General features: G+C 35.7%; 1 protein-coding gene across 1 annotated transcript; it reads left to right on the forward strand.

The window, feature by feature from the left end:
* The first annotated feature begins 503 nt into the window (after window positions 1–503).
* Window positions 504–3,678, forward strand: LOC123924149 (scarecrow-like protein 27). Its single transcript, XM_045976929.1, has 2 exons — window positions 504–788; window positions 1,186–3,678. The coding sequence occupies exon 2, from the start codon at window positions 1,186–1,188 to the stop codon at window positions 3,394–3,396; it is 2,211 nt and encodes a 736-aa protein (XP_045832885.1). The 5' UTR covers window positions 504–788; the 3' UTR covers window positions 3,397–3,678.
* The last annotated feature ends 13,175 nt before the right edge of the window (window positions 3,679–16,853 follow it).

A 16,853-nucleotide genomic window follows, 5' to 3' on the forward strand; every position in this document is an offset into this window, starting at 1 on the left:
TTTTTTTGAGAAAAAAGAGAGTACAATATAACATGCTCCTTCCGTCTCAAAATATAAGACCTAGTTGATCACAACACGTATGTCAATGCACAACTTTGATCACTAATATTTTTAATTGTCTATTTGTAAAAATTATAAAAATTTGATATTTTGAAAATACTCATAAAAAATAATCAAACAAAATCTCATAAAAAATAATCAAACAAAATCTCATATACTAATATTTACATTTATATGCTATTAGGAAAATATGGTCAAAACAAAATGAATGAATACTACATTTAGTCAAAATAACCGTTATATATTGATATATTGAGAAGGAGGGAGTAATATAAATTGAAAAATTGAAAGCCACGCGCTACATTTGAAAAGGTGAAACGCAATTGAGAAACTGCAAACTCTGCCAACCAGAGATAGGAAAACTACGTATGCAGACAAGTTACACAAAAAATACATTTTTATTATTAAACTCAAAATAAAAAAAAACATTAAAAAAACAAAGTAGAAGAAAGAAACAGAGAGAGAGAGAGAGAGAGAGAGAGAGAGAAGCACTTTACCACTTTTATACGCAGAAGCAGCACGCATCCATCTTAACAAAAACACAAACTACAAACAAAGTGTGTTGTGTTTGTTGTTCAACACAAACCAGCAACAACATTAGAAACTCTCTCTCTCTCTCTCTCTCACACACACACATTCATTCATGTCTTTCTCTATTCACTTCTTCAACTCCATTAACAACAATCTCAACATGTCACACAACATCACACAAAACAACAAACTTTAAGGTGCTGCTACCTCAACTTGTACTTCTTTTTTAATTTTTGTTTATTTTTTTAATATGTTTTTAGTTATGTTTTTCAACAATTTTCAAAATCATTTTTTTTCATATGGGTTTTCATTAAGTATCTAAATTTGCTTAATTTCTAAGCTTAGTTTCATGATTTGTCAAAAAAAAAAAATGAAAAACCCATTTGTGAAAAAATAAAAATAAAAATCACTTTTTTATTTGTTTGAAATCAAATCTGTTTTCTGGGGTGGTGGGTTTTGTGGGGGAGAGGGTAAGAAGAGAACAAAGGTGTAAACTTTATAGTCTTTTAGGTGAGTTATTGGTTTTGTGGTCACTATTTTTTGTTCTTTGTTCTTGTTGTTCAAATTGGTACCTTTTGTTTTGTTGTTCTTTAGATGAAGGACATGCCCTTACCTTTTGAGGAATTTCAAGTGAAGGGAGGAGTGTTAGATTATTTCTCTTCATCTTCAAATTCAGCTTCAGATTCATTTTCATTGCTTTTGAATCAACCACAAGAGCAACAAAATCAACAAAATTGGACATTGGTTAAAGAAGATTATTGCTATGTGGAGCCCACTTCTGTTCTTGATTCAAGAAGAAGCCCTAGTCCTCCAATTTCATCTTCAACAATGTCATCTTCTCTTGGTAGTGGTAGTAATAATGGTAATAGTTCAAACAATAACAACACTTCAATGGTAGTTGTTTCTGAGAATCTTGCTCCTAATCTTTCAAATGAAGAAAGTTTGGAGAATAGTGGTGAAAAATGTGATGGTATGAGAATGGAGGATTGGGAGGGACAAGATCAGTCACTTTTAAGGTTAATTATGGGAGATGTTGAAGACCCTTCTGTTGGATTGAACAAAATCTTGCAAAATAGTGGTGCTGGTTCTCAGAATGTTGATTTTCATGGTGGTTTTGGTGTTTTGGAACATCAACAAGGTTTGAATAATAACAACATGGAAGGTTCTGTTCAACAAGGGAATTACAATGTTTTTCCTTTCATGTCTGAAAACATAGATAGCCATAATGCTAAATCTGGTCCTGAATCTATGTTTGGTAACTATCCTATGCTGACATCGTCATCAACTTCTGGTGTGTTTTGTTCTCAGCAGCAACAGAATCAAGAGTTTGGTGTTGTTGATGATAAGCCTCAAGTTATTAACCCTAATTTTATGATGAACCATAATCAAGTTCAATTCTCGGAGAATCCTTCGTTCTTTGTTCCATTGCCATATCCTCATGTGCAAGAGCAACAGGTTTTCTCTCAGAGTCAGTTGAAACGACCGCTTTTCGACGCTGTTGGGAACAATTATTCTGTACCGAAGTTACCGCTTTTGGATTCTGGCCAAGAAATGTTTGCTAGGAGGCATCAGCAACAAACACAGCTTCCATTGTTTCCTCATCAACATCTGCAGCAGCATGAACAACAACAGCAATCATCGGTTGTTCCGTTTACGAAGCAGCAGAAGGTGAGTTCTACTATTGCCGGAGACGACGCAAGCAACCAGCTTCAGCAGAGTATATTTGATCAACTATACAAAACTGCTGAGCTGATAGAAGCTGGTAATCCGGTTCAAGCGCAAGGGATATTGGCGCGGCTCAATCACCAGCTCTCACCAATTGGTAAGCCTTTTCTAAGGGCTTCTTTCTATGCGAAGGAAGCCTTACAGTTAATGCTTCATTCGAACGGTAACAATCTCAATGCTTTTTCACCGATTAGTTTCATATTCAAAATCGGAGCTTACAAGTCTTTTTCCGAGATATCGCCTGTTCTTCAGTTCGCCAACTTTACTTGTAATCAAGTCCTAATTGAAGCCTTGGAAAGGTTCGACCGAATTCACATTGTTGATTTCGATATAGGGTTTGGAGTACAATGGTCTTCTTTTATGCAAGAGCTTGTGTTAAGAGGTAATGGTATACCTTCACTTAAGATTACTGCTGTTGTATCGCCCTCGTCTTGCAATGAGATTGAGCTCAATTTCACCCAAGAGAATCTGAGTCAGTATGCGAAAGACCTCAACATGCCGTTTGAGTTCCGTATTTTGAACATGGAATTCTTGAACTCTCCGTCGTTTCCTCAACCAGCTCATTTCTTTGATAGTAACGAGGCGATTGGTGTGAACTTCCCTGTTTCAAGTTTTATAGGTTATCCATCATCTTTCCCTTTGGCCCTTCACTTTGTCAAGCAATTAAGGCCCAAAGTAGTTGTCACTTTGGATAAAATTTGCGACCGACTCGATGTTCCGCTTCCGACCAACGTTGTTCATGTTCTTCAATGTTACTCATCCTTGCTCGAATCACTTGATGCTGTAAACGTGAACCTCGACGTACTCCAAAAGATTGAGAGGCATTTCATCCAACCAAACATCAACAAAATCGTCCTCGGTCACCACCACCGTTCGCACGAGAAATTACCTCCGTGGAGGAACATGTTTCTTCAATCCGGTTTCTCTCCTTTCACATTCAGCAACTTCACGGAAGCACAAGCTGAGTGTTTGGTTCAAAGGGCACCTGTGAGAGGATTTCAAGTGGAAAGAAAGCCTTCATCTCTTGTTCTATGCTGGCAGAGGAAAGAACTCATCTCAATTTCAACTTGGAGATGCTGAAGAATGACTAATTTATAAGCTTAAAGGTGATGATTGATTGGTAACTTTATGTTGAAGTGTTTATGTAATTGTTTGTGTAATTTTTAGGCTTATTTATGTGATCCATACCCAAATGTTTTGTTAACAAAATGGGTTGGTATCTATGATTTCAAAACTCTATTATTAGTACTATGTCTCTCTGAACATCGGTAGTTGTAGTAATTATGTATGCCTATGTAACCGTTTCTTTGTTATCTTGAACACAATGCGAATTGCTTAATAAGAAACAAACAATTCAGGCAAGAATGGTTCCTTTATGTTTATAGTTTAATCTTGTCTTTCTTGATTTAAGGGGGTGTTTGGATGAGTTTATTTGAGCTTATCTTATGATATATTTAAGCATTTGAGTGAGTGTTTGGAAGAGCTTATGAGATAGCTGTGTTTGGAAGAGCTTATGAAGTAGTAGCTTCTGGTGTGACCATTAGCAAAAATGGATTCTATGCAGCTGGCTGTAGAACGTAAGATTGCGAGTTTCTCTCTTTAATCTAACAGTTTGCAGTCGGCCATAAGGCCTTTTGCAGATGATCCAAATTAGTTTGTGCTTTCATATTGCTTATTGTTGTGAGTTGTTTTGAGTTTATGCAGAATTTACCTTCATTTGCTCTTTGATTGTTGAAATGGTTTGAAATTCTGGTACACAGTAGACAAGTGTTGTCCACGATGTGCCGACACTTGTCGCAACACTTGTCTTAGTAGTAAGAACAATAAAACAGAGCATTAAAAACATATACTGAAAAGCATAAACGACACACATAATTGTTAACCCAGTTCAGCCTAACAGCCTAATCTGGGGGATACCAATCCAGGAGGAAATTCACTATCAGCAGTATTAATTCGGAGCTAAACTCCCTCGTTTACAACTCCTCACTTAATCCCTACCCAATGCAACTTCTACCTAGGAACTCCTAGATATGAGACCCCGTCTCACTCCCCTCAACCTTACAACCAGTAAGGATTTCAATAACAACATAATGGAGACACTCTCCTTGACAAAGATGAAGACACACTTCAATAACATCACCACCTAGCCAACGACTAAGTTCACAATTTGGAGTTGCTTAAAAGCTTCCTCCAAGACAATACTCAACTCATTACCTATAGGTTTCTGAGTGAGGACATAGTGACCATCTCACAACCCGAGTGGTTCACTTTACACCAACTCTCCTAGAGAGTGGCTTAAAGACACGAAACCCTTAAAAGACTACATCTTTGATATTCTATTTTAGCTTCAAGTTTCGGTACATAATAAGGGTTAGCAGCACCCTTTATATAGCACAGCCTCGTGGGCTTTTCACAATGCTTCAGCTCCAAGAAATCTTCTAGATGCAAAATATATATTTTTACCAAATCTTTCTTTGCATCAAATATTCCTCCCATAAATATATTTGTTGTAAATATATTTTAAAATTAAATCTTCTAATCTTCTTGAAGCACAAAGATTTATTTGAAATAAATCTTTTATATTTTCTGCAGCAATCTTCACAAGATATATTTTTGAAAATAATAGTTCTATTTTTGAAACACAAAAATATATTTTCCAAAAATATAATTCCTTTAGAAAATATAACTAGGGTTTCGGCTGCCTCCTGAAACACATTAAACACGTGCGCCTTCCTCTGTAAGAAACCTTGAAACAATTCTTCAATCAAATCTTCAAAAGATTGCGTAGAAAATAATAACATCCAGCTGGCGCGCGCAGAACAGGGTCAGGTGTTGTTCCAAAGTGTCACAACATTTGTCACAACACTTGGGGTCAGCACACTTGTCTCAACACTTGGCTAAAATATGTTTTTGCAAAATGTAGCCAATCACACAAAAACCCAACAATCTCCCCCTTTGGCAAATTTTGGCTAAAACAATATTAGACCAGTATATAGAGAGATACAGTATTACCTTTCCTTCGAGTCAACATGATCACACAACTAGGAAAGAAAGTAACACATAATAAAAACTACTTTCAGACAGTCAAGTAGCATCAGAGGCAATGCAACAGCGGAATAAAACACAACTAGCCTCATGGAACAACACTAGGGAGAAATAAACTCCCATAGTAGATGCTAAGAAGTAGGAGAAATAAACTCCCAATAGTTAAAGCGCATCCATTCATCATAATAACAACAGGGAAAAATAAATTCCCACAAACATAGAACTAGGAAAAATAAATTCCCAGCCACCAGAGAATAAAGCCAAGATGTCTCAGCATCTGGCATCACACTTGTCACTTATTCATACTACCACTCCCCCTGAATTTATGCATGACAGAGCACAAGCATACAATGTAATCAACCATAGGAACTACAACATCCTTGTAATAGCAGAAGCATTCAATCAGAGTGATTAACGCTTAATAGTTGTTGTAGACACACATGTGTGCATTCGTAAATAAGCATGTACAAGTTACACATATTTCTATGAATGTAACTAACTAAGTCACCCATATTGCTATGAATGTGACCTAAATCACCCATATTTCTATGACTGTGATCCTAAGCATAAAAGTCATCCATATTTCTATGATTATGACTAAGAACGATGAATCATCCATATTTCTATGACTGTGATCCTAAGCATAAAAGTCATCCATATTTCTATGATTATGACTAAGCACGATGAATCATCCATATTTCTATGACTATGATTATGATCATGCCCTAGCTACAAATTTAAATGCTTTTTGGAATTCTTGCAACACATCACACAGAGCTGAAGGTAACATTTACTCCACTCAGACTTAGGCCTAGAAGATTAACACATCGCAGAAAGAACCGCAACAACATACACACCAGATGTCAACCGCAACAACATACACACCAGATGTCAGCACATCTGTCCACACATCACGCAGATACCAGATGTCAGCACATCTGTCCATACAGATAGATCTTACATATCACAGATCACTACTCCCCCTTTTTTAGCCACAAATTCTGACAAATAAAGTCAGTGTGCATTATCAGAAGTGCAAGTTACATAACAGAGAGAACTAAACTCTCACAAAAGAACCACATAGGGAGAAATAAACTCCCACATACTGAGAAAAATAAATTCTCACACATCAGATCAGGATGTCTAGACATCAGACATGACATCACACATTAGGAACATAACACTCCCACAACCATTAAACACACTATCAGAGCATAAGCTAGCAGAACACATTATCAAGCTAGCTACACACTACTACTCCTCCTGAATAGCATTTCTCCCCCTCAACACATGCATATATATATATAACTCACACTCCCCCTCAATACGAGCATAGAAGCATAAGAACAGCAACTTCACCAAATGTAAGAACATCAGTCCACACATTTGTCCACACACACACTACTCCTCCTTTTTAGTCATAATTTTGACAAACATCATACATATCAGAACACAGAGTAGCAAAAACAGAAATATCCAGAGAGCAGATATTCCAGACCATAGGCACATACAGGTGCTAGAAATCCATGGCCTAGCCCACAAAAGATACGGAGAACAAAAGTAGTGGAAAGAGAACATGCGCGCTTTCATCCACAATACCATGACCAAACTCCAACAGTATAGCATGAAGATCATAAGTAACAAGGCATAAACCTATACTATCTTCATCACATCAACCACATAGTGCACAGAGCTACTACAACCAAATATAACCCCATGGGATACATAGTTCATCAGATATATATCAGAAGTGGAGGAACCATATCATATCTACCACATCAAACTCCATAGTTAACACCCATAAAATAGACATTTTCCCCTTGTTTCCACAACATGACAAGAGCATGAGAAAACATTGTTCTTGGAACCAACATGTACCGGCAGAGAAAACAATGTTAGGAAGATGTGGTCCGACAAAAGAAATCTATAGTCAGAAGTCAAAGACACTCCCCTTTTTTTTTTTTTTTTTGGCTTTGGAGTGCTTCTGATCTTTCAATCTCAAAGAGTTGTCTCATAATACTCTTAGAGATTACACCCATAAAGGTTATTGGTAGCTTCACCATAAACGTTGTAGCTTGCTTCATAGTTAAAAACATACTCACAAAAAAATCCAGCTTCTCATAACATTATCTTCTTCAAAACACAAATTTCTATTTCTAGACATTTTCTTCAAAATGAATGAAACATTCTCTAAGAGGACAGAAGAGATGTCAACTCTCTTCCTGTCAAGTGACAATGATGCCCAGAACATCATCCTCAATATTTGGCTCATAGTCAACCACATTCTAGCATTTTGGTGGCAGATGTTGTACACAATGTTGGAACACTTGAGATAACATGATGTTGAGACAGATGTTACAACATCTCGTACCAGAACAGACAAGTTATTCAACACAGATGAGTATTATTCAATTCCAATCTCAAGAGACATATACCAAAAGCATCTTCAACAATATATATATTGTCATCACATAAGAACATCAAACTAGAGGTTTCAGAAACAGGTCTGAAATAGTCACTTACCATAGTAGTAATCACCTTTGATCATCACATATCTGAGCATTATCGCATCTGATCATAACACATTTGAACACATATAATACTTCTCAGCAGAATGCACATCCAAACAATCGTACCATGCTAGTTCTCTTTTAGTCACACTTTGAGCAACAACTTTGGTCAAGTGGAAGATCATCAAGATTAGTTTCTTCTACCACATTCAAAACCTTAATACTCCAAACCACCATTAGTTGATCTTCTACCTCATTAGATTGAGGACTCTCAGAACCATATCAGCATAAGTTTGGGGGATTGCAGAACAGGTTTCAACAACACTAACGGGTTGGTCCAGGATGTTTCAACATCCGATATGACATTAGACTTATGTGAGGTTCCTTTGGGGGACTCAACCACAACTTTAGTGAGGGATGACAAAGTGTCAGAACCAACAACCTTGGAAGATGACACATGCACATTTTCAACAACAGTGTCATCAACAACAGCAACATTCATACTAGATTGAAAGTTTCAGAGGTACATCTGACAGATGTTCCAACACTACCCACAACATTTGAACCGACAAAACCTTTAACATGAGTAACAACATTTGATTCGACATTAGGGGTTTTGATAGGTTCAAGATACAAACATGTCATAGTATGAGATTTATTGACAACAACAAAAGGATCACCATTCCTATCATCACTTTTGAGATTCATCTTTTCGTCTTTGTTCTCTATTAGCCAAGATGTAGCATTTACTCCCAAAGACATAGAAATAATTAACATTTGGTTTTCTCCCCTTCCAAAGCTCAGAGAGGGTAGATGAGAACTCATGACTAATTCCTTCAGAGGAGCAGAAGTTAGAGAATTTAGCATTTTCAAATTCCTTCCGATGGTCACTTCTGATCCTGACAATTACACCCTCATTCTCTCTTTGGAGGCGTTGACAAAGGTCTTCGAAGACATTAAAATAAAATTTACCCAAGTAAATCTGGAGGAATCATCAACAACTACAAAGACATACTTCTTTTGACCAAGGTTGTCAACTTGCATAGGTTCATCAAATCAGCAATCATCTCTTTTCTTGTCATGAAGCTAGAATTTTCTTGCCAGATGTTGCAACATTATGTAGGACATTTGTCCCTTCAACTAGTCTATAGTGCAATGTGAGAGGAGATTCCCTCTTACAGACAACATCAGAGCTGATCAAAATTCTTGGATGTTGATCAAGAATAATACTACAAAATACATTGGAAATGTTGTTGGCATCTTCACATCCAAAGGCTTAGCATGCTTAGTAGTTTGAAAAATATAAGAGTCAAAATCCCATTTGGTCTTGGTACCAACAGTGTAGATAAGGTTACTCAAGCCTATAGCACTGTCAGAAAGCTCTACCTCAGCTTCATGTTCTTCACTCCTGCCCAAAAACTTATTAATCACATCAGGTGAAAATTCAACACATCTACCCATGTCAAAAACCTTCATGAATTCTTTGCTCAAAGGATCATCACAGTTGTCACCAACATTCACTACAAATCCCCTTACCAGCTTATCAAAACAGTCACCTAGATCAGACACTGTTCTCATCAGACCTTCATTCCTTTCACACTTCTTCTGAATGTGTCACCAAATGTAGCTACACTTGTCTCCCTTTCAAAGTCTGATTTACTAGAAGGGGGTTCTTTCTTTTTAGACTCTTTTTCTTCTCCCCAGTAACAGATACATTATTACTCTTTGTCCTTGGTGGACCATAAAAAGGTTTCTTCCCAACAAATCTTGTTACCTTTCATGATTTAGATTTCTGGACAAGTGTATTGACAGTTGTCACATTTTTACCAGCCCTACTTCTGATTCTTCCTACCACATTAGCACTAGGTGTCTTATCTAGTGACTTGTTACCAGCCACTATATCATTCACAATGACAACATCAGGATCATCACCCACACTTTTGTTAACAGAAAGTTCTTTATCAGCAAACAAAGACCTAATACTCTCATCAGATTTAGAATAACTCATAACATTATTACCAGAGTTATTATCAGTCCTTACTACTACTGGAATTCTTTCTTGCTCAGTAGTATCCACCTGGTCAGGATTATCTTGATCATTCTTGCCTACACCAGTATCAGGTGCCACGAATGTATAAACATCTGGCACAACATTAGTCTCAAGAACAGTTTCCTTGATATACTCATCAATACAGTAACTATTGACCTTAGTAGAAGCATCAACAGCAGAATTAACATTTGCCGAAGAATTTAAATCATATTTCCCTTGATTAGCGTGCACCAGACAATGGAGAGAGAGAGAGATACAAGACATACCTTCTTTCACTTCAACAAAAACACACACCAGAGGCATGCAGCGTAATTGGGTTCACCGAGCCCACATAGCACATTGACAGACAGATATAAATTCTCACAAAAGAACATATTAGATCGGGATGACTAGATTCATAGCATAACACATCCACAAACATCACGACAAAGACTAGCACTCTACTAATCAGAGCATGAGCAGTCATAATTACTTTTGTAGTATTCTCTTTCTTAGTAGTATTCATCTGGTAAGAAATATCTGAAACATTATGATCTATTATAGTTTCAGGTGCTGCAGATGTATCAAAATATGTGGCAGTTGCAGGTGCCACAAATGTACCTACACTTGGTACAACATTTGTCTCAGGCATAGTTTCCTTGAGAGTTTCACCAACACAATCATTTGTGGCCTTAGTGAAAGCACCAAAGTCACAATTAACAACAGCAGGGGGACACAAGAGGATCAACCATCAGTAGTTGATTAACCTTTAATACCAGATCATCCACACATGTTTGAAAAACACTCTAACCCTTTTACTTAACAAGGACACATCTTGATCACTGTCCTTGCAGAACCACACTCTGTATCATGACCTTTTGAATAGGCAAGATGTCATGCTTAATAGGTGTGAAGTCACTCACAAACTCCAAAACTTCTTAGTTTGCTTAAAAGCTTGACTAAGATTCTGATTATCAGCCCTTTTCTCGAGTGACTTGTAGTAGATAACCAAAGACAATTATCAGACCTCAGTATCTGACAATATTTTGCTGCCCTTACATCCACTACTAGTGGAATCAATAGTCATGCATTGCTAGAGCATACTATTAAAGAAAGATCAGAACCTCCACATTCTGATTCACATAGGCAGATAAGCTTCTTCTGACCATACAACTTGAGCACTCCTATGCATAATTCCAAGCACCTTACATGCCCAACTGTCATCCAACACGATTCTGCATAATCTGCCGGTCAGATGTACCAACATCTGGGAGCACATCAGTCCCCTTCTCAGGTACCATAATAATAGATCCTTTATCAAGCTTACACAGGAAAAGCAAAACACACATCTGCACTACCACTTACTTGGATCAGAAATAAACTCACCCAAGAAGTCAACCATAAGTTTCTAGTGTCAAAATAAATCCAACAAGATTCTACATACTGCTGGTCAGATGTAGCAACATCTGGGACGACATCAGTCCCCTTCTCAAGGAACACACCAAGAGATCCTTTATCAAAGCCACTGGAGGTTGGCTTTTAGGGTTAGAAGCAAAAATAAATTGCTCACAACTTAGTTCAGATCTCTCTTCAACAAACTCATATATGAGTGCCTTTATGAGTGGACTTGAGATCACCCTCAAGTATCGTTGGCATCTCCAACAAGTTAGTTGAACCTCACCAGAGGAGAACAGAGTGTAGCACACTCAAAACCACCAGGAGTTTTCCCATCATATATGTATGCAGCGGAATTCAAACCAGAAAACTCCTCAACAAACTTCAGGCACACCATAATGACCTTTGCACAAACTCCACACTTCAGGTGCAACAGGTTAACATAGGTTTGAAGATAAATCAAACCATACAGAAGCTCAAACATCAAAGCTATACACCGTGCCATGAATAGTCCATCCTCCACTTCTAGGGACCATTCAAACAAATATGAACTTCTTCAAGTCCAAACAACTTTTCAGTATTCCTTACTTGTTCATAACCAGAAAGTATCTTCCCTAGGATCTCACCCAGATACAGAACAGGATGCCTGCTCTGATACCAATTGAAATTCTGGTACACAGTAGACAAGTGTTGTCCACGATGTGCCGACACTTGTCGCAACACTTGTCTTAGTAGTAAGAACAATAAAACAGAGCATTAAAAACATATACTGAAAAGCATAAACGACACACATAATTGTTAACCCAGTTCAGCCTAACAGCCTAATCTGGGGGATACCAATCCAGGAGGAAATTCACTATCAGCAGTATTAATTCGGAGCTAAACTCCCTCGTTTACAACTCCTCACTTAATCCCTACCCAATGCAACTTCTACCTAGGAACTCCTAGATATGAGACCCCGTCTCACTCCCCTCAACCTTACAACCAGTAAGGATTTCAATAACAACATAATGGAGACACTCTCCTTGACAAAGATGAAGACACACTTCAATAACATCACCACCTAGCCAACGACTAAGTTCACAATTTGGAGTTGCTTAAAAGCTTCCTCCAAGACAATACTCAACTCATTACCTATAGGTTTCTGAGTGAGGACATAGTGACCATCTCACAACCCGAGTGGTTCACTTTACACCAACTCTCCTAGAGAGTGGCTTAAAGACACGAAACCCTTAAAAGACTACATCTTTGATATTCTATTTTAGCTTCAAGTTTCGGTACATAATAAGGGTTAGCAGCACCCTTTATATAGCACAGCCTCGTGGGCTTTTCACAATGCTTCAGCTCCAAGAAATCTTCTAGATGCAAAATATATATTTTTACCAAATCTTTCTTTGCATCAAATATTCCTCCCATAAATATATTTGTTGTAAATATATTTTAAAATTAAATCTTCTAATCTTCTTGAAGCACAAAGATTTATTTGAAATAAATCTTTTATATTTTCTGCAGCAATCTTCACAAGATATATTTTTGAAAATAATAGTTCTATTTTTGAAACACAAAAATATATTTTCCAAAAATATAATTCCTTTAGAAAATATAACTAGGGTTTCGGCTGCCTCCTGAAACACATTAAACACGTGCGCCTTCCTCTGTAAGAAACCTTGAAACAATTCTTCAATCAAATCTTCAAAAGATTGCGTAGAAAATAATAACATCCAGCTGGCGCGCGCAGAACAGGGTCAGGTGTTGTTCCAAAGTGTCACAACATTTGTCACAACACTTGGGGTCAGCACACTTGTCTCAACACTTGGCTAAAATATGTTTTTGCAAAATGTAGCCAATCACACAAAAACCCAACATGGTTAATGCATAAGCTCTTATATGATAACCACTTATTGAATAAGTGTTTAGTTAAATTCTACTATATATTAATGCTACTCTTACTATAACACTGTGTTGAGTAAGTATTTGAATTTGGCATCATGATTTTAGTAGGTAGCATGAAAATCTTCTGCCATTTAAATTTGTGTATTAAATCTTGTTTAACTTTGATATTTTTGATAGATATTCAACTGAGTTTGATGTGATTGTGTGCTCTGATAGAGCAATGATTAGTAGGTAATGTTGGATCTTAAATCCATTCACAGCCATAATGTCGGTAGTCGTTAGATTGAGATCAGATAATCTAGATTTTAATACGGATTTTGATTTTTAATAATCAGAAGTATCGAGTTTGAAATCTGAACCGTTTGATCTGGATTTTACGGCTACTGTCGCTGTGCCTGCATAGATTGTTTGACATAAATAAATCCATATCTTTTCCCAATGCATTTTTCCTAATTTTTTTTTTTTACCTAAATTGTTGTGTTTTAATTGAAGGGAGATGAAATAAATAAGAAAACAAATGTGTTTTTTTTTGGTACCATATTTCTCTATTTTTTTGGGTACAAAAACAAATGTGCTTTTAGTCAACATTACATTAAGACACCCAAAGAAAATTAATGCATAATGGACATTTTTTTAATTTAAGGGTTTGACTTAAATATAAAACTAGGTAATGATTGGTGAAGTTTTTTCTAATGTTCGAAATGTTGACAGATGAAAACCAATGTAGTACTTTTGTTTATTGGGGTCTTGTCTAAGTACAATTCCAAATGCAATGTATATTCTTATTTCATGATTAAAGTTATTTTAACATAAAAACATTGAAAATGTATTTGACAACATGTATATTTAATCAACTACTTTTTATTTTATACAATTTATATACTTCAAAAAATATACACAAACATTTGACGATAAATTTGGTCCATAAGTCTAAACAGTATTTCTCTTTTTTTTTTTTTTGACAGTAAATATTTCTCATTTTTTTATCAACTGGATTACTACATTTTGGTTAGTTCAATAACTTCAATTGATAAAAAATGCCAAATGCCGAAATTGTTAGGTCGAACGCCATTATTGGGATTCGAACTCCAGCTCTTTCATTTAAGTGTGTGAGTTTATAATGACTTTGTCATTTCGTCTATGTACCAAAAAGAAAATTGGCCTGTGATGACAGTCAATTATATGATATTTTTAGTAGTAATTAGGGTAGTTTTAATAGCAACTGAAGCCCAAAAGCAAGCAAATACCTGGAAAAGTGAAGTTACTTGGCCCAGAAGCAAGAAAAGTGAAAAAAAACAACAAAAAAGGGCAAAAACGTAATAAACAATGCAATCCATCGTACCTACGATGAGATCCAGCGTGACACGATGAAAGACAGTTGAAGAAAGCAAAAAATCTGGAGAAGATCTTCCATCGTACCACGATATGATCCATCGTGGCCACGTGAAGCGAAATTACACGCTATCGTTGTCACGATGGGTGCGATAGACGCGCAGAAAAAACCCAACTAAATTATATTTACGTGACTATTTATTTGCATCATTACTTTGACATTTTATATATTTATTTTTTTGAACCAAACCTTTTTATATTTGTTATTGTATGTTATACTCCTAAGAAATATTTGATTTATTCTAGTCTAGCAAGGAAATTTGAAGTGACGTAAAATGAGCAAATTATTCAATTTAAGTATGAAAAGCTTCCTAGTTTGTCTTGTAAGTACACATTTTTTTAATCTTACATAAATTTGTTTGGAGGAAAGTGATATTTCATCCAAATGCTTCCAATAAATCGACAAAAAGATTGAACTGACCCTATGGTTTGCATGTGTTTAATAATTATTTTTTCTTTCCCTTTTACTACATGATTACATATGAGGTACAATGAAGAAGAAAAGTTGGTTGTGAATGATTGGAGTACTACTACTACTACTGACGTAAACATTATACTTTTATAGATTTTAAAGACATGGGTGGGTGTATTATTACAGTACAATGTTCAATTTATTTATCATATTATAATATAGGCTTAATTAGTAAAATGGTCCCTTAAAGACATTTTTGGTTTCAGATTGGTCCCTTAAAGAAAAAAAGGTCCAAATAGGTCCCTTAAAGAAAAAAAAGTCCGAATAGGTCCCTTAAAGACATCTCCGTTAATTAGTTTGGTCCTATTTAGACCTCTTTTTAGGGACCAAACTGATAACGGAGATGTCTTTAAGGGACCTATTCAAACTTTTTTTTCTTTAAGGGACCTATTTGGACCTTTTTTTCTTTAAGGGATCAATCTGAAACCAAAAATGTCTTTAAGGGACCATTTTATTAATTAAGCCTATAATATATGATATTATGACTTATGTATACTCTATGTATAGATATTCTCGGACCTAGATTTCCTGCGGTGAAAAATAACACAGTTTGGTGCTGTTTGATATTGTAGTCTTTAGATTGAAACTGTCACATCATCATAAATTGATCCAATGGTTTATATCAAAACTGTGTGTTTACTGTGTGCTATTTTGCAGCACCAAATCCTTTTCCGATATTCTCCGGTGTAGTTTTTCTCCAGTGACATCATAGCCACTAATTTCGTTTTTATGGTGTACTGTTCATATCAACAAAAAATATTGGATGGTTGAGATTTATATTGGACTGTCTCTAGTGAAAAATTCATCGCAGAGGAAAAATTGTGAAAAAATTGAAATTTTAAAAGATCTTTTAATGTTTTTAGATAAAAGATATATTTATCATTTTGATAGGAAAAATGTAACTAATATTTTTAAATGACAATAAACGTTACACCTTAAATGATATTTTTGTTCAAAAACTGTGAAAAATTAGAAAGAATATGTCATTGCCATGTCTTTACATTATATCAATACATACATATTTTATTTGAATAAATTAAGCTAAGGGTTAATAGCATTTTTGTCCCTTGTTATAGGAGGAAAAAGCAAAACTCGTCCAAATAACGGTGGATAAAAGTGCTATTAAGTATTAACCTTTAAGCTAAAGATCACTCGTAGTAGTAGAGTTTTACCTATGTAATGCACCAAAATTAATGAAAAAAAAATAGTATATACAGTAATATAATTAAGGTCTAGCCCAAATGTAATACTGTTAAGCTAAACATTGTATGTGGTTATTCAAATTTGAACTCATAATCATTTATTTATTTTTGTTAGTTTTTTGGTGGTACTAGCCGATGCGTGCTATGTGTTACGATAAAAAAAATTTCAAAAGTTCCCGTGAATTTAACTCAGTTGATAGGGACATCTCACTATATGTGCAGGAGTCGGAGTTCGAACCTCGGACACTCTACTTAATGACCAAAAATAAAACAAATCTCCAAAATTAATTCGTTTGAAAAATCTAGCTTGATAGACAACCCTCTTCAAAGAAACTCTCTCAATCATCAACATAGGCTAGTTTGAGTCCATACTAAATGTCAACAGGTTAACTCTTATAGCCATATATTAGTTTTTTTTTTTGTTTTTTTGAATGAATGTATATTAGTTGTTGTATTTTCAATTAGTTGATGTATATTTGTTATTTTCTTATAATCTTTCTTACTTTCTCTCAAGTCCCAAATTATCATTGAAAGAGTCTTTGCACTAACACGTACTATAGATGTGATTCAACTTTAATGTCTTCAAAATCTTGAGGAAG

The sequence above is a fragment of the Trifolium pratense genome, linkage group LG4 (assembly GCF_020283565.1).
Source record: "Trifolium pratense cultivar HEN17-A07 linkage group LG4, ARS_RC_1.1, whole genome shotgun sequence".
Classification (NCBI taxonomy): domain Eukaryota; kingdom Viridiplantae; phylum Streptophyta; class Magnoliopsida; order Fabales; family Fabaceae; genus Trifolium; species Trifolium pratense.